The sequence below is a fragment of the Mytilus californianus genome, unplaced genomic scaffold (genome assembly GCF_021869535.1).
Source record: "Mytilus californianus isolate M0D057914Y unplaced genomic scaffold, xbMytCali1.0.p SCAF_35, whole genome shotgun sequence".
In the NCBI taxonomy this organism is placed as follows: Eukaryota; Metazoa; Mollusca; class Bivalvia; order Mytilida; family Mytilidae; genus Mytilus; species Mytilus californianus.
Window position 1 is genome coordinate 116,481 of NW_026262685.1, and position 27,237 is coordinate 143,717.

At 32.9% G+C, this 27,237-nt stretch overlaps 3 protein-coding genes across 8 annotated transcripts in view; 1 reads left to right on the top strand and 2 right to left on the bottom strand.

Moving 5' to 3' along the window:
- LOC127736663 (prestin-like) overlaps positions 1-7,100 on the bottom strand; it is a 38,987-nt gene extending 31,887 nt beyond the window's left edge. The window contains exons 1-6 of the mRNA XM_052247225.1: positions 7,006-7,100; positions 6,529-6,624; positions 4,514-4,620; positions 4,148-4,217; positions 3,092-3,256; positions 1,568-1,711 (exon numbers count right to left, since the gene is read on the bottom strand). Of these exons, the coding sequence (XP_052103185.1) occupies positions 1,568-1,711; positions 3,092-3,256; positions 4,148-4,217; positions 4,514-4,620; positions 6,529-6,624; positions 7,006-7,047 (624 nt within the window). The 5' untranslated portion in view covers positions 7,048-7,100. The remainder of the gene's footprint in view (positions 1-1,567; positions 1,712-3,091; positions 3,257-4,147; positions 4,218-4,513; positions 4,621-6,528; positions 6,625-7,005) is intronic.
- Positions 7,101-7,800: 700 nt separating this feature from the next.
- Positions 7,801-17,965, bottom strand: LOC127736647 (solute carrier family 26 member 9-like). The gene is made up of 8 exons (XM_052247206.1): positions 17,520-17,965; positions 14,214-14,324; positions 13,418-13,590; positions 12,658-12,822; positions 10,072-10,227; positions 9,579-9,661; positions 8,564-8,711; positions 7,801-7,953 (listed from the first exon to the last, which is right to left on the bottom strand). The coding sequence occupies exons 1-8, from the start codon at positions 17,803-17,805 to the stop codon at positions 7,801-7,803; spliced, it is 1,275 nt and encodes a 424-aa protein (XP_052103166.1). The 5' UTR covers positions 17,806-17,965.
- A 3-nt stretch (positions 17,966-17,968) lies between these two features.
- The window catches only part of LOC127736662 (glutarate-semialdehyde dehydrogenase-like), a 29,163-nt gene continuing 19,894 nt past the window's right edge, over positions 17,969-27,237 (top strand). Inside the window, exons 1-3 of one of the 6 annotated variants that reach the window (XM_052247219.1) lie at positions 17,969-18,109; positions 21,379-21,458; positions 21,888-21,980. The gene's annotated coding sequence lies outside the window, so the exon portion shown is untranslated. Of the gene's footprint in view, positions 18,110-20,831; positions 20,922-21,378; positions 21,459-21,887; positions 21,981-25,861; positions 25,927-27,237 lie in introns of those variants that run through there. The other 5 variants (XM_052247220.1, XM_052247221.1, XM_052247223.1 and 2 more) reach the window with 5 other exon arrangements.

Sequence of the window (27,237 nt, forward strand, 5' to 3'; positions counted from 1 at the left end):
GGAAAAAAATATGTATACACCCTACATTCTTTCGGTAAGCCTCGCCAGCGCTGTACGGTAAAGTTCGCCACCGGACATGGCTCAAATGAAAGGTAATAACTTGGGGAAGGCCACACTGAAATGAATTTTTGGGAGTTAGGCCCATTCGGAAATTGTTGGGGTTCAAAGTTGCTGCTAAGGAAAAAAATTGTATACACCCTATATTCTTTCGGTAAAACTCGCCAGCGCTGTACGGTAAAGTTCGCCACCGGACATGGCTCAAATGAAAGGTAATAACTTGGGGAAGGCCACACTGAAATGAATTTTTGGGAGTTAGGCCCATTCGGAAATTGTTGGGGTTCAAAGTTGCTGCTAAGGAAAAAAATATGTATACACCCTACATTCTTTCGGTAAGCCTCGCCAGCGCTGTACGGTAAAGTTCGCCACCGGACATGGCTCAAATGAAAGGTAATAACTTGGGGAAGGCCACACTGAAATGAATTTTTGGGAGTTAGGCCCATTCGGAAATTGTTGGGGTTCAAAGTGTGTAGGTTTTTACTATACAATTTTTGGGACAGGTGGGGGCTTTCCATAAATATTTCTATTGATATTTTTTAAATGTTTCTAGCGTTAAGGTTATATTTCTATTGTTTTAAGAAATATTGTATATAAAATACATCTTCAATGTTGTTTTATTTATAAAAACTATATTTTACATAAAGACAATTATGCAACTTACATCAGGGATTATATTCGACAACGAGAATTTACGACAGCTTGAAGGGGTCATAAAACGATTTCCTACGTATTTTTTCACTCCTCTTAATCCTCAATTTTTTATGATTTTCAAATAAGTTTGAATATTGAACCGACTGCTCACAGCTAGTTGAATATAGAATATCGAACCGGCGGCTAACTGCACATATATTAGTTATGCAGAAACTAGATATTTCTATACACATTGACACCAATATGCCGGATTTAGAAATCAAGCTAGTGAGTGCTTTCAGTTACTGACGTCATTTGTGTTGGTTTGTTCAACGTTCACTTCTAAGGCTGAACATCTGTGGTCATTTAGACGTTAAAAAATGATACATATCGTATTGGTAGTTATAATTTCGAAAAAAAAGTGGCTGCTATCATTATTGGTATTTAAAACGAAAAAAATCCTTTGAGAATCACTACAAGCCGTGAAATTGTCGAATTCCGCTCTTAAATTACATTTAAATTAGATTTTGAGATTTTTGGAACATTCGAGTCTGTTATAGTTTTTGGGTTTTTAGAGATATCATCAAAATTGGCTGCTGGAAAAAAGTGGCTGCTATCTTGATTGGCTGCTAAAAGTGGCTGCCAGCTTGAGTCTAGTAATAAATACTCAAATGTTCAGTACTCTCCTGTTAACATATGTTTATTGACTATAATTGTAATATAATGTATTTCATGTACTTGTACCAAGTTGTACTTTAAAATAAAAATAGTTCTCTATAATCTATTTACAAAATGTATCCATCTATTATACGATAGCTTTAACTGAACATATTAACATTGTGACTAACATTCATAATTAATAGAACACACATGTACATACCCTTTTTAACGCCTTTATTCCAACAATATCGATAAAATTAACTCCAGAAAAATCCAGTATAACGATTTCTACACCATCAACAAATTTTTCTGACATCTTTGACTCTATTTGCATTGTTAGATCACAATTTTCCGTCAAATCTTTCTATGAATTAAAGTACAGAACATGTATATACACTGTAAGTACTGTAAGTTATGATTGAGCAAAATTCATACATATATTTAGTTGTATAATGCCACGACGTGACAAAATCTAAAACAATTAAAATATTCATCATAGGCACTCGAATCAAAATTGTTAAAAGAATAATTTTTTTTAAATCCTTATATTTATTTAACATCGTTGTCTTTCGTGGAATTTGATGCCAATGGACGTTAGTGTTTGGCATACAATATATTATATAGATGTTCCGGACCATATGAGTATTTGGACCAAACGCGTATGGTCCGGGTAATTAATACGATGAACGTTGAACGATAATTGTGTAAGGCATAACCCTTCAATGTGTCATAGACTAAGAGTTTCAAAAAATGAAATTTTGACTTAGATAATAATTCGGTAATCATTGAAACGTGATTAATGAAATAAAATGAATTTTGCTCACAAGTAAAATTATAGTAGACGCGTTTTTGCATGGTCATTATTAAAATGTCTTTACGAAACATGTTAAGCAAGAAGTAACTGTTACACATTAGCAATTGGAGCATTGAACCACCCATTAACCTTATTTTGTTGTTTCAATTTTCAATTTAAGATTTCTTAAACATTTCAAATTATTTTCAGTTATTTAATTTCTTTATGCTCCTCTCTATACGGTTTACAATTACAGTAGTTTATACGTGCTGTCCCTCTGTTTTTATGTAGAACCACTGTTATTGTAAGATCATATGAATAAGAGTATAAACATACCAGTCAAGTGAATATAAGTGGAAATTAGAAGAAATTAAAGAAAATCTAATCTAAACGTCGGAGAACAGAAAAAAATGTGCATTCTCAAAACACCTGTGGCTTCACGTACGGACGAAACTGTCGACAGCATAAAGGTGCTTAAAATTGACTTTATATTGCGAGGGCAAGACACAAATATACCAAGATTCAGACAATATGTGACAAAGATAAAGGCTTTCAGTTAATAACTTGTGCCGATTTTGGTTCAGAGAACGAGCTGTGTCTGTTAAGGAAGTTTGAATTTATTCGAAAAATACCTTTATGGTCTATATACTCATATAGTCCGGCCCGTTAATAACGAAACAAGTATATACTCATATGGTCTGACCGTACGCGCATGGTCGAACCATATTATACCCATATGGTCATGACCATACGCGTACAGTGCAAATACTCATATGGTCCGGAACATAGACACTTGTCTATTGTTAACCTCTACAAGACTATCTGGTTTTGTTTTTCGTTAGTTTGGCGTCTCATTGATATATACATAGCGTGTTGTTTTATTAGTAGACACAGTATAAATGTTATATCATAATAAATCACTGAATTTCTATCAACGGATACAACACTTACCGGGCTTATGTTTGTCTCCACTTGATTAAACTGTTTCTGTTTCTTCCTGGCCTTTACTGGATCTATACCAGTCAACTTGACCACACTCTTCACAAATATGTCGGCATTAGCAAAGTAAATAGGGGCTTGGAACTGAATTATTCTAACATTGTCTGGTGCAACAACCTGAAAAAGGGGTAGTCTAGACGATTATGCATTGAATTTGTTGACTTTGTAGGATAGTTTTCATTTTATCAATTTTGCTTTAATGAATGAACGACAACATTTATTCTCCTTACGAATTTCTGTATCTCACAGAATTAAGTTATATCCTGTTCTTTACTTTACAATGATGTTTTGGAATCGCAATTCTGACAGCAAAATGGTGCAAATATGGTTTTAAACGTTTTGTATTATATAAAGTTTTAAAAATATTTATTTGTAATTTCACATGTGGAACAGGATCTGCTACCCTTCCAGAGCACCTGAGATCACCTTGGTTTTAGGTGGGGTTGCTCAGTCTTTAGTTTTTTATGTTATGTTTTGTAGGATGTTGTCTTTTGATCGTTTTTCGTTTTTTGTATTGCCATGACATTGTCAGTTCTTTTCGGACTTTGAATATCCCTTTGGTATCTTCCGTCTCTCAAATACATCGTCACTCTTCCATTTACTCCACATTTTTTATCTCGCTTATGCCGAAAGATGCATATTTTTTTCAACAACTAAATGTCATCTGAATACCAGCTCGTACATGTATATTTCGTAAACATAAGCTATTTAAGAAAACCCACTATGTCATTTTAACTTTTCATTCAAAAGCTATAAATAGAATTTGGAAATAATTTACCTCGATAAGACAGTCCTATACTAAGTTTTCAGTTTCCAAAGCAATACACGTCATATTTACATGTATGCATTGTCAAAAGTGTACGGATGAAATATAAAAAGACGAGTGTGTTCCATCGCCTATGTGTATTTAAAACTGGATGTTAAGCAAACAAACTGTTTGTTTGCTTAACATCCAGTTTAACATCAGTCAATTCTCTGTGTATTTATCATATTAGAAGTGATACTTACGGGATCATATCTTTCTACTGATTTTAACTGATTTGTTTTCCCAACAAATCCTAGTGTATATGACGAAGGACTGAAAATGAATACAACATAGTTTGTTCAAATTCATATCTTCACAAAGTGTGCTTGTGTAATCATACAGCTTGCAGCAAAAAAATAATTCTATATTTCGGCATAATACTTCAAACCTTGAACTTCTTTCTTTGGTCATATTTATAGAATTATCTTTGATCAAATAAAAATAATATATAATGTCAGAATGCCAAATAATTGTAATAGTTGTCATAACTATAAAAAGAGCTACATTATATTATTGTGCTTACGTATACTATACGGACTGTACAGTCCTATTTTATCTTTATAACTGACCTTTGTGTTCGTAATGATACAGTCAATAGAGAAAATATCAGACTTGAAGCTATGCCAATATCTACATCAAGAATGGATGAGGTCAGAAAGGTCACCATCCATATAACCTGCAGAAAAAAAGGTTTACAATAAAAACGTTTAGTATCTCATTCTCAACTACCCACCAGAGGCCACTTTTCAATGTCATTCAATTAGCTATGATTTATTTCCTATTCCAACATGCAGAGCTATAAGTTTTTACTCAAATCTATACTTGACTTGGATATTTTTATTCACAGTCATGAGTTTGGCTGTATACCCTCAATCTTACATGTAATTAATGGATTATAGTTTGTTGCAATAATACAACTAACATTGATGGACGTGTAAAATCCTCAAGACTTTCATTTGTTATTCATTATGATAGACTTTGCAGTTACAAGACTATAATATTTCTTTATACACACCATTCTCCACATACCCTCCCTAATAGAGAAACTCGTGGCTAGATAGAAAATTTAAACACAAAAAAAATCTTAATGTAATAGCCATCTTCACGTGTATATTAACCTTCATGTTGTTCTCTAGACGTATAAACACACTTGAACCTGTTACGTTTGTTAAAGTTCAAATATCCTTGCCCGCATTAAAACTTTATATCACTGAATTCCGATTTTTTTTAAAACCACGACATGTACATCTGAGTTCATCTCTGGTTAAGTTAGATTTGTTTCTGAATACTTATCTTCTCTGTGTAGTATTCTTGGATTTCCATTAAAAACATCACTACTTCTGTTTGACATTGTCTTTACATTTGTCTCTTTTGTTTAGTCTATACTGTGTTCCTATTCATTTAACTCACAAACAATGTATTTGAATTAGCTGTACTTAAATTCTGATAATACAGATATTTTTTGGTTTGTGCAATATATACGATTGATTGATAGTTGTTGTTTGTTTACCTACCAGTTGCAAATGTTTTACATATATTCTAGATGAGAACACATTAACAGTAAATTAAATATGAAGGTTCTACATGAACACTTAGATTGTCACTTGAAAAAGATTGTATTTGTGATAAGGGCTGACATTGACCCTTGTGACAGGCCATATATAAACCCCTCAGAGAGTTCTTGCAAAGTTTCCTTAAGATTCATAGAACACTATATAAATATATTACAATTAACGTACCCATTCTTACCGGACGTGAATGCACATTTACACATCTGCATATATACATGTAGCTAAACGAACGTGTATGAGTATTTATACATCCTGCATAGCTAAACGAACGACACTGTTTATCATGGATTTTACTGCTGGACAAGAGTATACTTTTATAACAGTATCGTTTGGTTTCTATTATATTTGAAAGAGAGGCGGAAGATACCAAAGCGATATTCAAAATCACAGGTCGATAAAAAACTGACAACGCCTTGGCAAAAAAAAAACAAAGAATGTGTCCATAGTACACGGATGCCCCACTCGCACTATCATTTTCTATGTTCAGTGGACCATGATATTGGGGTAAAAACTCTAATTTGGCATTAACATATAAAAGATCATATCATAGGGCACATGTGTACTAAGTTTCAAGTTGATTGGACTTCAACTTCATCAAAAACTACCTTGACCAAAAACTTTAACCAAAAACATTAACCTGTAGCGTGACAGACGGACGGACGGACGGACGGACGGACGCACTGACCGAAAACATAATGCCCCCAAGTGGGGCATGAAAACGACCAAAGGACAAACAACATTATACAAAACACAACTTGGCAAAACAAAACCCACCAAATGTTAGGGGTGATATCAGGACTGAGGTGCTCCAGAAAGGTAAACAGATCATCCTGCTCCATATTTGGCACCCGTCGAGTTCATCATGAAAGAGCAAACTCAGTGATATCTACTTCGGTGATGTCACATTCGAGGGAAAAAGAAGCGGGATTGTTGTAACAATTGGAATATTTGACTTGACTATTCTTATATTAGAGTCTTAAACATTTCGTATACACGTTTTAGTTTCTACTTACAAAATCAAACTTTGATGTGCGCCACAGTGATGGTACCTCTAATATTTGAAGATACATCGTTCGTAGGTTTATAATTATTACTGCTGACAAAACACACTGTAAAATGAACTCTCATTTTTTTACAAAATTAATAAAAACTTCGGATTTAGGTTTTCCATTCCTTTTTGTAAACCCTAACAATACTATTAGTAACGTACGTATGGTGTAGTTTATTTGTTTGTCTGATTCTAATAAAATATTATCATAAATAAATGAGGAAAGAAAAATGATTTCAAGTTTAAAATATTGAAATGAACAAAATTAAATATAAACTATAATAGTTTCTCTAAAGTATAAAAGACAGTTAAGAAAGTTAAAATATAATAGAAGTTAAAAACAATAAAATGACTGTGTAATGTTTTCAAGATAAGTGACGACCTTGCTAGAAAAAAAGACTTAATCCAGAAATTAATGTATTACTTATAATAAGCATCCTACCTTTGGTAATGAGTAAAACAATGGTCCAATTGCTAATATCATGATTATGACAATAACACATCCCACTAAACAGGCGATCTATAAAATATTATCTAGAAATTATTTTTGCAATGAAAGATACGCTTTTGGCTACATATCTTTTTGATACTCAATATTGATTTTTATTCAAATCATGCACATTTAGTTATTACTATATGGAAACAAATGTTAATTATATCTGTATATAAATTGCAACGTGGATAGCAAAATACATGTAAAAGCGTTTATTAATACGTGCACATAAATGAATGATGGTATCATAAATGTCTTTTCCTCTACGAAATTAATCAACAATAATTTAATAAAGTTGTATAGATTTGAATAATATACCTTATCTAAAGCTGTCTAATTCGTTAAACTCTAACAATACATATTGTTAAAATCAACTATTTAATATTTCTTATCCGGAAACTTAGCATTGGTAAAAGTGTTCCAAAGAACGCGCAGTATGCAGCCCGAGTTTCTCTTGTAAAGGCGGGTAACATGAATTGAGTTTAATATACTAGGATAAAAGAGAGTCAATGTCCTCACCACTATGAAGCACTATTCTTATCCTCCCCAGTTGTCAGGAGATAAGTATGTTAAAGTCTATGAAGGCCCTTAAATTCCCTAACATCGAGGGAAACGTATATATAGCGTAAAACTAATTGTTAGAACATTTTAAAGTATGTTAAAAAATAATGGTCAGGTGCTAAGAAAGATTTTGTTGATGTGACTACTATAATGTACTTCTACATTAGATTTGAACAATCCATACTAAATTCCAAAGAAAGAAATATCATTGTGTAAGTGTACCTGTGATTTACCGTTCGTACCATCTAGTACCATAGTTCTTGATAATGACCCAGCATTGATGTATCCAGAGAAAATTGAACATACAACGCTCCCTGCTCCACTTGCAACCAACTCCTATTGAAATAATTATGTGTCACTTAACTTTCTCAATATCTGTAATTTATTAGCTTTTTTAGTATAAATGAACAAATTTACTGATAATTAAGTATCATTACAAACACTATTTTCATAATTTCGAATCATTATATTCTAAACAGGTAAGTAACTGCCTTCAATGCTTAAAATTTTATGAAGCGGAAGTTTATGAAATTTATAAATTTCAGTGTTAATTTTCAGTATTAATTCGTTGCAAATACAATGAATCGCATGCGAGTGTCTCATACTCATTCCCCAGTATGTGTGGTACATTGTAGATTTAGACATGTTGTTTTTAAATTACTAAGCTGTAGCAGGAACGGGCACAAGATAAAGAGGTTTTTGAAGGTCATAGAAGACTAGTTTTTTCATTTTGTTACAGATCAATTGTTTGGAGGAAAAACATGTCCGTCTGGTGTCTTCTTTGATTTTGATTGGCCATCATTCAAAACGTCATCTGTCTCTGGAATAATACTATACCAATTTGATTAAAATACAGATCTATCGGAACTCGCTTACTTGTCGAATGATAAAACAAATACATTTTCTATGTTCGTGATCCAGACTCAAATGAGCGACTAAAACCTACCTGATTAGGATCAATTTCATAATTATGTTTCCTGGCCAGAAGTCTAGCGCCAGATACCGAATGGGTGAAGGCCACGATTCCTATAATGAAGGCGTCAGCTACATACCCTGTAGCCAAAACAGGGTTAGGTAAAACTGGTGATGGCAACCTGAAATATTCACATGGTCCAGATTGTTTAAATTAGGCATTTGTAGTCAGCATAAAACTAAGGTACATATCTTTTTAAGCTATTTTTTAATAACTTATTAAGTAATTTTGGAATTCATTAATTATATATAAGAAGATGTGGTATGAGTGCATATGAGACAACTCTCCATCCAAGTCAAAATTTATAAAAGTAAACCATTATATAGGTCAAAGTACGGTCTTCAACACGGAACCTTGGCTCACACCGAAAAGCAAGCTACACATGTATAAAAAACGAGAAACGAGAAACACTTATGAACCACATCAACAAACGACAACTACTGAACCTCAGATTCCTGACTTAGGACAGGTGCAAACAATTAAGTACATTTTGATATTTTTTAATGTGCTTTTATTTTCAAATAAAGATTAAAATTTCTGAAGATTACCATGGATATTATACTAAAACTCAGTGGAGAGATGTTTATTTACATAGTTCTTGTCCTTTTTACTTTAATTTCAAATATAATGTATTGACCAAAACAGTTTAGAAGTTATTTACAATAATGATACAAAGTAATAAAATAAATATTTATATTATCGCCAATTTGTATCGTATTGGCTAAATACTACTATTCATTCTAAAATTGATAAGCAGGGATACAGTTTGCACTACCTTGGTGTGTTTTGCATTGCACCCTTGGTGATTTCAGGTGTTCCGGCAGGATAATTAGATCATGTTCCACTTGTTGCACCTGTCATGTTGCCGAGTCGTGTTAATAAGATGAAAAATTAAAGTAATGACTGATTTGAAATCGATCTTCTTTTTTACTCTAGTCCCGAATGGTAAGCCGCCCGACGATAGCATGCTAAACAAACTGTACATTACCCTGCTGGGATGTCTTTTAAAATGTTGATGTTAAACTTCTGATGGAACTTGGCAAAATGAGCTATGACAGTTGCAATGGAAATCTTTAAAAGAAGAACCATTTATAATTATACTATCTTAATTGTTTATTCATTTTTATTTGATACAAAACTAAAGGTTCAAACCTCATATTGAGAGAAAATATAAGTGCTTTGAAGTACATGGATCATGTTTTGATTTAAGAAAATCCTTCAGATTTGTTTTGTGTCGTTGGGTTGCAGTCTAATCAATATATACCCACCATATATGTTTATTCATACATTAGTGTAATTGTATGTTAACATATGATTTAAAGTAGCTGTAAAACATCTGACTTTCTTAAATTCACCGATGATGCATTCATTTGTTAACTGTGCGACTCAGCATTATATAACCAATAGAGTGGTTAATGTTAATTATTATTAATTTAACTAAATACAATTGATTCAATTATTCCATCTTCTGTTATACTTACAATGATGAGTTCTATAGGAATGGGCATCTTCAGTTTGGCCTTAAATCTCATATTAATTTGAACTTTAACGAGGTAAAGAATGATAAAACAAATCACAGTGGTAATGAGTGTGGCGAAGTTAGTGGATGGTATGTTGTAACAAACATCTCTCCAGGTCTGAAAAATAGGATATAATAAAGTACAGGTAATTACATTGATCATTAAATAGTTTGATTTAAAATTCTGTTTCATTGTTATTTCCAGATTAATACGTATTATGTGGAACGGGGACCAAATTTTCCCCCATTACTTCAATGAAATTTTATCCAAATTGAGGGGAAGATTTTTTATTCCCTATATTAGACTGCAAAATTTAAATTACTTTCTCATACTTCATGGCTTATGGGAGAATTTTTGGAAGGTCATGACCGGCATTTAAGAGAGCAGTACTGTTTTGAGTATTAATAGGGTCATTTTATTAACTTCCTGATTAAAGTCGAAAATAAAATTTGGACCATTTACTCAGACAATCGTCCACCCTATACATTTCAGAATCACTGAAAATTTAACAGAAGTTGAAAGTTTAATGAATACCCTTTATCATGTTTATATATACTACAAATTTAAGCATCTTTACATATTTTTCATCTCGGTACAATATCCCATTTAAAAGATGGTAGATTTATTAAGAGACTTCATTCGTGGGTACTGGACTGGTATCCTGTAACTGGGATCCTATTCCATGTATACGCAGCTTGAATACAACACTGAAAGGTATATAATAATGATCTGTCGTAACCAGAATCCCTTTCGCTTTTCATCGGTTGTGACATTACCGATTAAAACTTCTACCAGATTTTAACGTGCATGCGGGTGTCACTTATGGGGAAGGAACTGTTTTCCTTCCCAACATCCCAAGGGTTTGTGTTGCTAAATCTTTTAAACTTTTCTTCGTAATGATTTGTAATTGTTGTTTGTATTTTCCTCATTTTTCTTTGGTCATTGTATTGTCTGTTTCTATTGGTCATTGTATTATCTGTTTTTATTGGTCATTGTATTATCTGTTTTTATTGGTCATTGTATTATCTGTTTTTATTGGTCATTGTATTATCTGTTTTTATTGGTCATTGTATTATCTGTTTTTATTGGAATTATGGTTTTTGATTGCCCCTTGTTTTCACTGCTCAAACCCGAAGAAAAATGGACAAGGTTGAGTTATGCGTATAATATGTATATGAATGTCCTCGCTTTTCCGTGCAAAGCAGGTTATATATTTAAGCGAAACTTGTGATCTTTATCTAATCCTTATATAATTTTCCTTATATAATCGACAAAAAAATCAGTTTTAATGCTACAGGCATGAAGAAAAAATAACTTAGAATAAGAGCGGTATTCATAAGAACGAACCGACGGACATGGGTGACACTACAATGACGACCCATTAAAGGGGCATTAGCTGTAAAATTCATGTTCACCAATTTGACTCAAATTCTCATATTTTATTTATAACATACTAAAAAGTAAAATAACAAAAATACCGAACTCCAAGTAAAATTCAAATCGGAAAGTCTCTTATAAAATGGCAATTTCAAAAGATCAAACACATCAAACGAATGGAAAACAACTGTCATATTCCTGACTTGGTACAGGCATTTCCTTATGTAGAAAATGGTGGATTAAACCTGGTTTTATAGCTAGCTAACCTCCCACTTGTATGACAGTCGCATAAAATTCCATTATATTGAGAACAATGTGTGAACAAAACAAACAGACATAATAGGTAAAAATGTCAAAAATAGGGGTACAGCAGTCAACATTGTGTTATAATCTTAATCACTATAAAAAAACAAATATGCTAACAAAGAAAAACAAAATGGCATATAGACATAGCACAAAAGCAAAAATGAAAGACAAAAATACAAAAAATATAAAACGTATATCCAAATTACAATAAGTCTGAAATAAACAATTAACAATGTATGGACTCGATAATTTATATCAGCATTTCGTGTGTATTTTAGTATAGACGCCATCTAATTAACAATCGAGATGACCTCCAAAAACTGCCGACGAATACATAACCCGATATAAACATAAACATAAATATAAATAGATAGCGCCCTCGTGCACTTGAACTTTTCTAGGTCTGTTTGATTTCATGATATAGGTTAAAAAATAAGTTAATCATCGTTTTCACCTGCATAAGAATGATTTGTTGTGGATCGAATCAGTCAACGAAATGGTTCACCTTTAATTGTTTCACTTTCAATGTTGACAATCTTTTACTTTTAATGGCTGAACACGACTAATACATACGTAACCAATCTCTAACTAATGGGTTGAATTAAAGGTCACATGAATACGGATTCGAATTATTCCCTTGCAAGTGAATCATTCATCAGCGATGTTTCTTAGCTTATTTTGAGAAAATTGAACTAAACTGGCTGCTTAAAGCGAATTATTATTTCACTATTTCACTTTCATTTATCATGTTAATTATTGATCAAAAAACAAAATCATATTTTATTTTTTTTATATCTCGTAGCTATTGCCCCCCTTTAACTGAGCTGTATGGGCATGAAAAGGTATTAAATTTTGGAACCCTACCTTTATCACCTTGAATATGCCATTATGTTGAGGCACAGAGATGCCAAAAATATGTTTTGCCTGACTCGTTGTGATGTGTATTGCCACTGCTGCCGTAAATCCACTAACCAACTGCTCGGACATGTAAGTCGAGATCAACCCAAACTTTAATTTACCCAATAAAATCTGAAAAAAATAATATTTGAATACTGGTATACATTTGATTTCATTTGATTTTTTTTATGTAGCAGAACAATTTTCACATTCTTGTATTAACTGAATAAATCAACAGTTGCTTTATATGCAATAATTCACCAATATAAAAATAAGGAGATTTGGTATGATTGCCAATGTGACAACTATCCACCAAAGTTCAAATAAAGAGGATGTAAGCAATTATAGGCAACCGTACGGCCTTTAACAATGATAAAAACCCATACCGTATAGTCGGATATAAAAGGCACCGACATGAAAAATATGAAACAATTCAATTGAGAAGACTAACGGCCTAATTTATAACGTAACAATTTACGAAAAACACATTATTTAACTGGTTAGATATAAAAGGTATTATTATAAAGTGCATATAAACATATAAACAGTAAAAGGTGTAAGTTATGTTGTGTGTACTATTATTTGTCTGACTTTTCTTCGTTTTTCGTTTTTTGCCATGGCATTGTCAGTTTGTTTTCGCCTTATGAGTTGAATATCACTTTGGTATCATTCGCCTCTCTTTTAAGTAAATAACGTTAAGTAAAAGTAATAAACATCATATTGTTACCATGATTAGCCCAGACACGAATGATACTGACGTAGCTATCTCTATTTTTCGTTTATTAATAATCTCATCTGTTGAAGTATTTGTTGAGTTTTCTGTGATTACATACAGATTGTTTTCTTGCATTGCAACATCAATCACTGAAGCCATCATCAGACTAACTACAGCTACTGCCCCTAATAACAAAATAAATTACATTTATCACCATCAAACTGGCTCCGACTACTGCCCCTAATAACAAAATAAATTACATTTATCACCATCAAACTTGCTCCGACTACTGCACATTATAACAAAATTAATCACATATGTCAGCATCAAACTAAATCCAGTTACTGCACAGAATAACATAATTTATTTCATACATATATATCAACATCAATCTGGCTGTAGCTACTGCACCCAAAGACAAAAAAAAACTCAAAATACTCCGGCTACTGCACATTAACACAGTATTGATAACATATATGAACACCACTCTTGACTCCGGCTACTGCTAATTGTTATCTCAATTAACTGCCGCTATTGCAACACAAATTTTACCGACTGATTAAGACTGACTATATGTATCGATCTTAGCATTTCAATAATAGTTATTAATAGCTATATGCAAATCTCATACCTGAATTTTTAAGGAATCTCCAAAAATTTATTCCAGAAAGAAATATTATTGTTAAAGTTTGACTTCCGTCTGACAGTCAAGCGCATGCAGAAAGCGGATTCATTAAATCGATTATACGGGATGCATATATACGCAGAAAAGTTCTAATGTGTAACTGTTAAATATGATTGCCCTTACCTACAGAGAGATGTCTTGATGATCCGAAGAAAAAGTATGTCAAAGGACCAAAGAAGGCAGTGTACATTCCACATATCGGTGGCAATGTTGTCAACAAACCAAATGCCATGCCTGAAATAAATAGAAGGCAGTGTACAATCCACATACCGGTGGCAGTGTTATCAACAAACCAAATGCCATGCCTGTAATAAAAAGAGAAGGCAGTGTACAATCCACATACCGGTGGCAGTGTTATCAACAAACCGAATGCCATGCCTGTAATGTCATACCTGTAGTATAAAGAGAAGGCAGTGAACATTCCACATATCGGTGGCAGTGTTATCGACAAACCAAATACCATGCCTGTAATAAAAAAAGGAAGACAGTGTACATTCCACATATCGGTGGCAGTGTTATCACCAAACCGAATGCCATGTCTGTAATAAAAAAAAGACGGCATTGTACATTCCACATATCGGTGGCAATGTTATCAACAAACCAAATACCATGCCTGTAATAAAAAATGGAAGACAGTGTACATTCCACATATCGGTGGCAGTGTTGTCAACAAACCAAATACCATGCCTGTAATAAAAAGGAAGACAGTGTACATTCCTTATATCGATGGCAGTGTTTTCAACAATCCAAAGCCGGGTCACGCCTGAAATAGTACAATGTTATTAACTTTCATATTTTACATTGTAGAAAGAGCAATAAGGTCATTCTGTATGTTGTGGTTTACAACTAACACAGGCTTTAAAGTCTAGATTTAATTGCATTTTAAAAACATAAAAGACAAGTTTGTTTTAATGGGTGAATTTCCAACAGCTTGTTAAAACATTTATTAATCTCCATAATTTATCAGCATCAGTTATTGATCATTTTGATTTAAAGTGGCCGAGTAGCTCGGACGTAATATTGTATTATACATCAAACAAAGATATAATATTTGACAGGGACATAAGCAGGCGGCGAGTGTCTCTATTTAACATTCTATAATGAAGACTAAATTTTGTAAAAGACGTCATAAATAATTGAAAAAAAAAAACAATTTTTACTTTCTGTATTGTTGAATTTGTATTTACTGATTTATTCGACGTGTATTAGTTACCATCGTTTGGCGTCCGTTGTCTGTTTACAGTTAAACATTAAAGTAAAGAGCACCCATGGACATACGGTCTTTGTATAACAAATTTCGATGCTTGACTTTAGCATTATAAGCCATAATATATAATTATAAAGAGACGAAATGCACCAAAAAAAATTTCAAAATTGTACCCTAGTAGATATTTCGTGACACATTATTAGTATCAATATTGTGCCTAAAATCATATATATGCATCTAGTCTAAAGAAGAAACATAAAATCTCTAAATTTCGCTTTATTAAGGAACATTACCTTCGAACAACAAAGCTGATATATTTCAAATTAAAAGTCGATTTTGTTTAGAATATATATGAAGTGTTCAAAATAGAAATAAGAAGATGTGGTATGAGTGCCAATGAGACAACTCTCCATCCAAATCACAACGTGTAAAAAATATTTAAAAAGTATTGTTTAATTATATAATTTTAAACATTAATGTTTTGCTATCAGGCGAGTATCCGTTAGGCATAACTCTGGAACAGCAAATTTGGCAAATGTCTAACGTTAAATTTTAGTTTGACTGTTATTTTGTATACTGTACCCAAAATAAATAACAAATTTGATGTCAAAGAATGATATTCAAGAAACACGTTTTTTGCGCATAGTGGTCAAATACATGTAATTGCTCACTACCACCTAGTCGACACCGCTGCTGGTAATCTATTTAAAAGTAAGCAACTGTTTTGTCGATGCATATCAACTGTCAAGATGAAGAACAGGAATAAAAGCCCTGTTCATTGATAATTTTCTATGTTTTCTATGTATTGTGTACGATTTTGTCCCATGTACATTTACTACATATCCTTTCATTTTCTATTGATTCTAGAGTTTGTCTCTAGTGCTGTGTGGAGGCAGTAGAACGTTTCCCCGTGCTTGAGGTGTAATCTCTTATAATATTTACAGTTATGGTGTGCTTGTTCATGTGAGAATTTCTCATATCAATACACCGTCAAAATTTCATGTTTGGTTAAATTTCTTCAAAATACTGTTCTGGTCATCTGTTTTGTATATTGCCCTTTCATACTATTTCAAATTGCTAGGTTTTCTTACATATATTTCGATGTGCCCCGTGCTGTCTATCATTTGTTTTTTTTAGTTTTATATGTATTGTCTATAATTTGTTGTTTCGAAATTATTGGTCTTTTGTTGGGCAATGTATGACAAATATATGATGAAAAACCTCGCCCGTAATTATAAATTATGTAATTCATTGACCGCTCCTGACATGTGTAACACCAAGGCATATTTTAGCGGCGATCGATGTCTTTCAAAATTAATTCACTGCACTTTTCTTGTATCCCTGGTGCTTTCGACTGGAGAACCGTCGTACACAAGCATCGCACAAGTTGGCACTCCTGGCGGGTGGGGAGCAAGAAGGTGAACTATGGTTTATTTTTATCAATAGTACCGCTTAAGTCGACGCTAGGGGCCGTCTTGACATTGTTGTAGGGTATGAATTATTCGTTCATTGTTGAAGACCCTACATCAACTGTCAAGATCAAGAACAGGAATAAAAGCCCTGTTCATTGATAATTTTCTATTTTTTCTATGTATTGTGTGCGATTTTGTCCCATGTACATTTACTCCATATCCTTTCATTTTCTATATAAAGTGGATGGCCAAAAGTTATATTCGTACAAAGTGTAATTATAAATAAGAAGATGTGGTATGAGTGCCAATGAGACAACTCTCCATCCAAGTCACAATGTATAAAAAGTTAACAATTATAGGTCAAAGTACGGCCTTCAACATGGAGCCTTGGCTCACACCGAACAGCAAGCTATAAAGGGCCCCAAAATGACTAGTGTAAAACAATTCAAACAGGAAAACCAACGGTCCAATCTATATAAAAAACGAGAAACACTTATGAACCACGCCAACAAACGACAACCACTGAACAACAGGCTCCTGACTTAGGACAGGTGCATAAAAATGCATCGGGTTTAAACTTTTAACAGGCGCCAACCCTCACCCTAACCTGAGACAGTAGTGTAACATTACAACATAATAAGATTTCCATCATGTTAATTTGCTCGTGCAACTTTTAAAAAGAGGCAAACAAACACGAGATCATACTTTCTTTTTTCCTTGATCATGCATCTATTCCTTCCCTCCTTTACGACCCAAAATATACAACATACATGTAATACCGTTTCTGTACAATGTGGTTAACTGACATACCTTGAGGTATCTGCATGATGCCGACTGTAATTCCAGAGAGAATATCACTCACTAAGTATTTCCGTAAGTTATATTTTCTTAGGTTCCGTATTATAGGCACATTAGAAAACAAACATGACTTCACGTAATTTATTGATGAGTATTTCTTAGCATATTTTTTAATTCTGTCGCAAATCTTTTCGTCTGTTTTCTGTTTATAATATTTAGCATTAAAATCTACAACTCTGTGTAACCCGGTGTCTTCATTTGCTGTTATTTCCAGGATTTCTGTTTCAGGCTCTGCCATTATGTCAGTGCATAAAAATTATGTAGTTTAGATCTCCACGTGTTTTATACACAATAATCCATACACACATCAACGCACATCAACACACAAGTGTTTTGGATCAGTAATCTGCTAAAAATACAATTTAAATGTCGTGAATGTGTAGTATGTGAAACGTCGTTCTTGCAGTGTCAGTTGTTTTGTCAGAGATATATTGCAGATATTGAATTCGTTTATAGTTCGGTCTAATTAATGCACCAAACGCATTTGTTTTGTTTCACTCATTTGTTTATAAAGCCATGAAAGCATATCATATTTAAAAGAGGTAAGAATCTAATATCTTTATTTACTTATTGACAATATATTACTTCTATTTCGTCCAGGGATATGAAGAAATAGTTAATTACCCTTTTGTTTGTAATATTGAGAGGCTTTTTATCGGGTGTTACAATGTACTTGTACATGTAAATCTACTTGGAGTTTTTCATAATTTTGATATAACCTAATTAAGGTCTTTCCTTTTCCAAAAGGGAAAGACCTTACTGTATTTCTTCTTCTGATTATTATTATTATTATTATTATTATTATTCTTTTTGTTCCGCCAAACTTTGACAAAATTTCCCTCCGTAACCGTAAGCCATGTTGCTTTCAGGTTCACACTATGTATCGGTGTCACAAACACCTATCCGGAACTCACCCTGTGAGTCGTAAAATTTTGTCGGTCCAGAGTTATCCCTCCGAAACCTAAAAACCTTGTTATCATTCAAACACCGTAACCGTAATAGGTAGAAAAAAAGCAAAGGGTGAAATTTGTTCAGGACCAGACCCCGGTTCTTCGTTACATTTGGATCGAAAAGATTCAACGACTCATTGGTAGGGTTATGCCCTTTGAAAATTAACCGGTGTCGGTTGGCCACCAAAACTCAGAAACCGTAAGTCGTAGCCACCTAGGATCTTCACCAATGATCATCAATTCATGTGACTTTGAAAATGCCTCAAGGTCAAATTTGTATGTCGACCTTGACCTTTGACCTTACACCTTGTTATGGGATAATCTCAGAAACCATTATACTTACAGAAGTTTTGAATAGTGGAAAATGTTTGGGTCATTAAGGCGCAACTTTGTTACATTTTGACCGAAGAGATTTGACCTTTCTGTAAGGGGCATAACCCCTGTTTTAGGTTTATGAAAAAACAAAATCAGCTTTTACTATATAACCAAAGGTCCTAGATCCATGGGGACTTCAACAATGACATTTGGGACCAATGACCTTGACAAAGGTCACAAGGTCAAAGGTCAAGGTCATGTCCCAGAGAGCGAATTATGTGTTTTTGACCTTATTTAAGGGATTTTTAGTGTCTTTTAAAGCTTTTTAAGGTTGACCTTGACCTTTGACCTTACAACTTTTTATTGGATATCTCAAAAACGGTTAATCTTACAGAAATAGTAAATAGTGAAAAATGTTTGGGTCATAAAGACGCAACTTTTTTACATTTTGACCGAAGAGATTTGAATCTTTCTGTAAGGGGCATTACCCCTATTTTAGGTTTGTGAAAAGACAAAATCAGCTTTTAGTATATAACCAAAGGTCCTAGATCCATCGGGTCTTCAACAATGACATTAGGGACCAATGACCTTGACAAAGGTCACAAGGTCAAAGGTCAAGGCCATGTCCCAGAGAGCGAATTATGTGTTTTTGACCTTATTTAAGGGATTTTTAGTGTCTTTTAAAGCTTTTTAAGGTTGACCTTAACCTTTGACCTTACAGCTTTTTTATTGGATATCTCAAAAACGGTTAATCTTACAGAAATAGTAAATAGTGAAAAATGTTTGGGTCATAAAGTCGCAACTTTTTTTACATTTGATCAAAGAGATTTGACCTTTCTGTAAGGGGCATAACCCCTGTTTTAGGTTTCTGAAAAGGCAATCTCAGCTTTTATTATATAACCAAAGGTCCTAGCCCCATGGGGTCAACAGCAATGACATAAGGGACCAATGACTTTGAGAAAGGTCACAAGGTCAAAGGTCAAGGTCATGTCCCAGAAAGCGAATTAAGTGTTTTTAACCTTATATAAAGGATTTTTAGTGTTTTCAAGCTTTTTAAGTTTGACCTTGACCTTTGACCTTACAACTTTTTATTGGATATCTCAAAAACGATTATACTTAAAAAAAAAAGTAAATAGTGAAAAATGTTTAGGTGACTAAGGCGCAACTTTTTTATATTTGACAGAAGAGATTTTACCTGTCCGTAAGGGGCATAACCCCTATTAACTGTTTCTGAAAAGACAAAATTAGCCTTAACTCTTGAACCAAAGGGTCTAGACCCATGGGGTCTTTTATACTGACATTGTGGACCAAATACCTTGACAAAGGTCAAAAGTCAAGGTCATTTTGCATATAGCGGATTATGTGTTTTTTGTCATATTTTAAGGGTTGTATGTGTTTTTTTTTAGCTTTTCAATGCATTCTACGTCTATTGAAACATATATTTTACATTACGAAAAGGAAAGACCTCTCAATTGTTCAAGAACAATTGACATTTTAATTATATAATGTCATTCTTATTTATTTATTTATTTATTTATTTATTTATTTACAAGTTTTATCGTTTATATAAATATACATTGTTGATTTCCATTGCCTAATGCAATGTAGTCGTACATATACTAATAATTTTGCAGCTTATTTAATAGTTTTAGGTAAATAAATTGAAGAAAACCTACAGTTTCTTATTGGTGCATTCTGAATAAAATTCGGATCTATCATAACTTTCATTCGTATACACCTCTATGTCTTGTATTGTTCTGGATATGTGGTAGAGCTATATTTTTATGTTTTACATTAATTAAGGTTTTATGTTATTAGAATATATACTTGATATATTCTATTTACAGTTATTATAATTTGTAGTCTGCTAGTTTATTCAGGTAGAACATTACCTATTGATTAATTTCTTTTCAATTGTTTTAGGAGGGAATTGTATGATTTAGGAGGGAATCTTTTGTTTAACTTTTCTTTGTTTTGGACAGTTGGCTAAAGTCTTGATATGAAGTGGTAGCCATTTTCTACAGCTCATTTGGAAGTTGTTATATCTTTACTTTTGAAATAGTCTAGGACTATCATATTCTTATATAAGGTCAGTTTATTACTAATATATTCATTACATTAACATTGCAGTTTTTTTATCTAAGAGTGTGTGATATATAAGTGTAGAATTGAATAAGTAGGTGTCAGTATTATGAAAGGTGTAGGATTTAAATTGATTAAGAAGTAAATATATGTGTAAACTATTCACGATAACATATAAAGTAATAAAGGTAAACTTGATAATATAGTTTTATTTGTAAGATTTAGTAAAATATATAAAATCTGCATAAAACTGATAAAAGTATAATCTATACTTAAATTTCTAGTAACAGTAATATATAATCTATTTTAACAGTTTGTATGAGTGAGCGTTAAAAGATTTTATACTTCTATAAAGTTAATACAAGTAAATATTTGATTAACCAGATTTAAGGGGAGATAATTCTGTTTATTCTAATCTAGCAGTATTGCATAAGGTTTTTATAATTTTAATATTTTGTCTTCAGGTATTACATATATTGTAAAGAATGTAAACTGATTCAAACCAATCAGTTGGTGAAGCAAAGACCTTTGCACTACATGTGAGGTATGTTTATATGTATACAGTTTGTAATGTTCATGTTATTTTTATGTTGCTTTGCTTAAATGTATTATCTGCTTTGTGTAACCGTTGCCAATACGTAATGTCTTGTTTGCACTTACAATTGCGTTGTATTATTATGTGTAACTAACTATTTTTGGTATGATACTACAAGCGTAGCTATGTATTTAGCTGTGAACTTAGTCCGTCGTTGCATATTTCACCATGCACGAAATACAGAGAAATATATTATGTAATCATTTAATACAGAATTCGAAATGGTGTAATATCGTTTTGTGTAGCTTGTAAAACTATTATTTTAAAGAGCAAAAGAAATCTACACAGTTTTCTTGTATGCATATAGATATATTGATTTTATAGTAATTGATTATTACCGATTGAATTGTATAAGAATTATATTTGTTATTATTTCAGGGTCACTTTTCACTTAGAATATTTACATCAATTCTGATGAAATAAAAGAACCATAGACCTATACAACGTGTTTGTGTTTTATTTGAATACAAGGTAAACACGACTACAGATATAATATTCAATTTCATGTATGATAGTGTTTTGAACAAAACGATTTGTTACATATACTGCACAAAATAGGTTATCAGCTAAACTTTTATATTCTCATATGCTGTTTATTGATATCTTTAGAATTTTTATGAGCATGTGTTATTTCTTCGAAATTTCACCATGTTCTGTGAAAAAGTTAGGTTTTTATTATGTTTTCCATTAAATTGTTTTTTTTTTTTTTATAGTATCAGCAAATGTAATCTTACTCTCATGCATACGGATTCATTTCATCTCTATGGGTAGCAGATTCTGCTGAACAAATATTTTTGGTTCTAAAAAATATGGGATGCCTATATAAATTGTTCAATACCTTTTGTGGTTGAGATGTTGTTTCATACAATTAACAACTTTCTTTTTTGTATACAGAATATTTTAAAAATGTGTTGGTGGTTAATTAAAAAAAATATGGAAATAGCATCTTCTTCTTTGCATGATGCTGATATGACCTTATAAAGTTCTAGGATGAAGGGTGAAGGTTTGGTACCATTAAAACGTTTAAACCCGCTGCAATTGTTTGCACCTGTCCTAAGTAAGGATTCTGATGTTCAGTAGTTTTCGTTTGTTGATGTGGTTCATAAGTGTTTCTCGTTTTTTATATAGATTAGACCGTTGGTTTTCCCGTTTGAATGGTTTTACACTAGTAATTTTTGGGGCCCTTTATAGCTTGCTGTTCGGTGTGAGCCAAGGCTCCGTGTTGAAGACCGTACTTTGACCTATAATGGTTTACTTTTATAAATTTTGACTTGGATGGAGAGTTGTCTCATTGGCACTCATACCACATCTTCTTATATCTATATTGAACACACCAGCATTTGGACGCTGGCATCTAATATATATATATATATATATAGACTTTGACATACCTTTTGTTTGGATGCTTGCATCCCATAAAAAATAAAATGCTTCGCCGAGCGCAGCCTGTTACAACCGCAGAGGTCGAACCCTGAACAGTTGGGGCAAGTTTGGACATAATATTCAAGCTTGATACTGTCTAAATTTGGATTGTGATCAAGTCTTTTACATAATATAGGTTTCTGATACAAAATATGAAATTTAAAACAAATTGAAACACCCCCCCCCCCCCCCCAAACTTTTTTGAAACCCCCCAAATTTTGTTTTGAAATTTTGAAGATTATTTTCTTTTCAGGAAACTAGAAAAATGATTGTTTTGACCCCTTTTTTTGCTGACTCATTTTCTTTAGATGCTGGGATCTGTCTTCTTTTGATGCTGGCATCTGTTTCTGTAAAAACCCGGTGGTTGTTTTGTTTAAAGGCTGATATCTTTGTTTCTTGTGGGTTTTTTTTTTATATATTTGACTAGGTGACTTAAGTTTAATCTCTCAATTGAAAAAGCTATTATCATTTTAAAAAAAAGTCGAATATTTGGTGTTTGTTTATTATACCCCCGCTTTAAAAAAGTGGGGGTATACTGTTTTACATCTGTCTGTCCGTCTGTCCTTCCATCCGTCCGTCCGTCCGTCATTCCGTCACATGAATATTTTTCGTCTCATCTTTCTCAGGAACTACGCCATAAGGATTTCTGAAAATTGGTTTCAGGGTTTATGTAAGTCATCTATACCGTGTGATGCGTTTTCAGACTCATCACTCAACAAATTCCTGTTAACCGAACACTTACATCATTTTACACATGACATCCAAGTTGAAAATTTTCGTCACATTTTTCTCAGGAACTACATTACAAGGATTTCTGAAATTTGGTTTCAGGGTTTATATACGTCAGCTATACCGTGTGATGCGTTTTCAGATTCATCACTCAACAACTTCCTGTTTACTGAACACTTACATATTTTTACACTATCAAAATTATCCACTTGCGGCGGGGGTATCATCGGTGAGCAGTGGCTCGCAGTTTCACTTGTTATTTATATAAAAAAAAATATAGAAAAAGCGCATAAATCTAAAACTGGTGATTATTATTGTGATGAATTACAAAAATACAAATACATGAAACAGTAATATACAATAAGATATTGTATCAAAGAGTGTTTGGAGTTACTGAAGGTAAGCTTAACACCATAGCCTGCTTAATTGATATTATTGACTTACTCTACAATTCGGATTGGTGACTGCACTTTATTAAGGTGCTTCATATGAAATCTGTAAGCCTGCATTATAATTTTGTGTCTATGACAAACCCCAGTGTTTAGTTAAGGTATATATTGGCATTAAATATATAAGATATCATAAGGAGATCTGTCTTCCCCAGCTTCTTACATACAATAATACATGCACCGCTTTGATAACAATGCAAAATCTTTAAAAAATTTATTTTAATTATCAATACTGGTCTCTTTCATCTGTACTGTACTGGATATTGTCAATATCACTGGCCTTGCTGTATGCAACTTCCCATGCGGCGGCACATCATGTCATGATCTATTTTCAGTTCATTCACAAAACTTACATTTTCTTTATTAGGATCATTGTTAAGCTTGTGTCTTTTTTCTGTATTTAATATCTATCGATCATTTAATAAAATCGGTTACATGAGCTAGAGCTTTTTAACTTTTTTTATCATTAATTACTAATCTGAAATCAGCTGGAATCGCAAATGATCTGGTGCTGTTTGGATGCTTCGTCGCTTAAGTTCAACCTGTCCAGTAACTATAAAGTGTTATGATACATAATACACAACACATAAATAGTAACCGGAAAGGTACAGCCACTGCTTAAAAAAATGCTGAAACGAGAAATGAAAATCCAATATAGTTTTTAATACACATAAATATTCTGACCAATATAAATGTTTGAAGAAATTGCTAAAATTGAGTTTCCTGTTGCTTACGTCTTTCATCCACAACAATTTGGGCTCCTATTTGTCTCTAAGGCAATTATACCTCACCGCCTTAGAATACTGTTTAAGTAGATATTCATGTAGTATAAAGTGTTAAAAATACATGTATATTGCTTTTCTCCCAAAGTTGAAAATGACTACTCATTGTTTCAAAAAAGAAAAACTACTTACACCCTAGGCCTCCCCCTCCAAGAAAACGCATGATTATTTGAAGAAACCTCCATTTAAACATCACTTTACCAAAGTTTTCCATACCAAGCCTGGTGCTTCTGCATAGTCATCAAATAAAACTATTGAAAAACCATCTAAACCACTAATTAAATGGAATTATTATGGAGCAACACACAGATCTTGACACTATCAAAGGGAGAAAAAGGTGCAATTTCATCAATGTCATTCGTTTTGGAGAAATATACCTCATTTGGAGATATTTCGTGAAATTGCAATTTATTTATTTATTTATCTATCTATATTTTAATATTTATTCATTTATTTTCTGATCATTTCTTAAAATTTAATTTACTGTATAATACAAACTTTATATGTGTTTAAAATACACAGATTTTTTTGTCGATATAAAAACATTTGTATCTATAAATAGTCAACATAGCCTATTTGTTGTGACCTTTGCGCTGAAAGGCAGTATGGTACAAACACATACTTAATGAGCATTTACTGATAGTTTTGTAATGCTAGCATCACATCCCAGTGTGAAACTTTGCCCCGCATTAGTATTAACATAGCTGTATATTATATACATCTATGGTATTAAGTAAGTTGACCAGGATGCTATCTCCCCCGTTATGAGAGTGTGGAATGTGTTTACAGAATAGAGAATAATGGGCAAAAAAAATAAAGAATAGAGAATATATAATGAGGTGTTAAAATATAAAGAATAGAGCATAATGGGCAAAAAGTATAAAGAATAGAGAAAAATGGCCTAAAAAATTAAAGATTACAGAACCCATCCTGACCCTCAATTATCGCGTATATAAAAATAAATACAAGGTTTCTTGAGAGGTCACAGGTGAACGTCCTTATTTATGACATTAGCTTGTACAGTGAAACATCTACGTAAGTATTTATACTTTTAAAAAACCTTTTAAAAACCATAACAGCACCTCCAGGCTAATCGATACTTTTAATAATAAAGTAGGGATAAATGCGGCAGCATGACTGTTCGTCCATAAGGATCGGAACCAACATGACCAAAGCGTTATGCCTTGTATTTATTTCCGAACGGTTGTCTATCATGTCTATATTTGGGATGCGAATCGACAATAACTTGTTACTTTGGAGTTATTTTTAAAGACGGGTGTTCAAGTTGAACGTTTTCTTTTTATCGGTTGTCACATCGAAAATGTTAATAAGGTCGTCATATCTGCCCGTCCTGACATAGGTAAAGGTGGAGCAAATATATCTGTTGGGCCTTTGGGATAATCATGTCCCGTTTAAAATTTCAATCACTATCGAATGATAACCAAGGACCTACAGCATCAGTCTGTTAAATATCTGCATGGCCACACTTATAAAGTCTTTTGTTTTTCATTTTCTTTAGAAATATACGTAAGTTTAATGATTTTGACCGTTATCCTATTTTGTAGACAATCTAAGACTTATGCATACATGATTCATTTTCTAATTGCGAACGATGTACTCAGTATATTTTTTTTCTACACACAAAATGTTTTTGTCACTACCGTTCCACAGAAAACATCACACGACAATTTGGAGACCAGGAATGATATCAAAGAAACAAAGCTGTCTCGTACCGTTCCACCGAAAACATCAGACGACAAACAGGAAACCAGTCAAGATATCAAGGATACATAGCTGTCTTATTTCAGAATACAATTATCGCTCATTTCTTGGAAAAGAAACATGTATATCCTTTCCCCAGTTGCCATGTTAATTATATGATTCTCTGCCTTTACACGAATTATATATTTTTTTCTATTAGTTGTTATTGGCTTTGAACTAGCTGTCAGTAACTGCGAGTACTCTCAGATCTGTACTTAGTGTCTTTTTGTTGTGGGGATGTATAAGTACCCTGCCACGTCCACTCTGTGCTTTTGTTTGATGTATTTCTGCTTTGTATCTATCTGATGAGTAATGCCCTTTTCAACTGATTTTTACAGTTTGTTCTTATGTTGTACTGTTACACCACTGTCCCAGGTTAGGGGAAGGGTAGGCGCCTTCAAACTAGTTTAACCCCGACACACGACAATTTGGAGACCAGGAATGATATCAAGGAAACAAAGCTGTCTCGTACCGTTCCACCGAAAACATCAGACGACAAACAGGAAACCAGTCAAGATATCAAGGATACATAGCTGTCTTATTTCAGAATACAATTATCGCTCATTTCTTGGAAAAGAAACATGT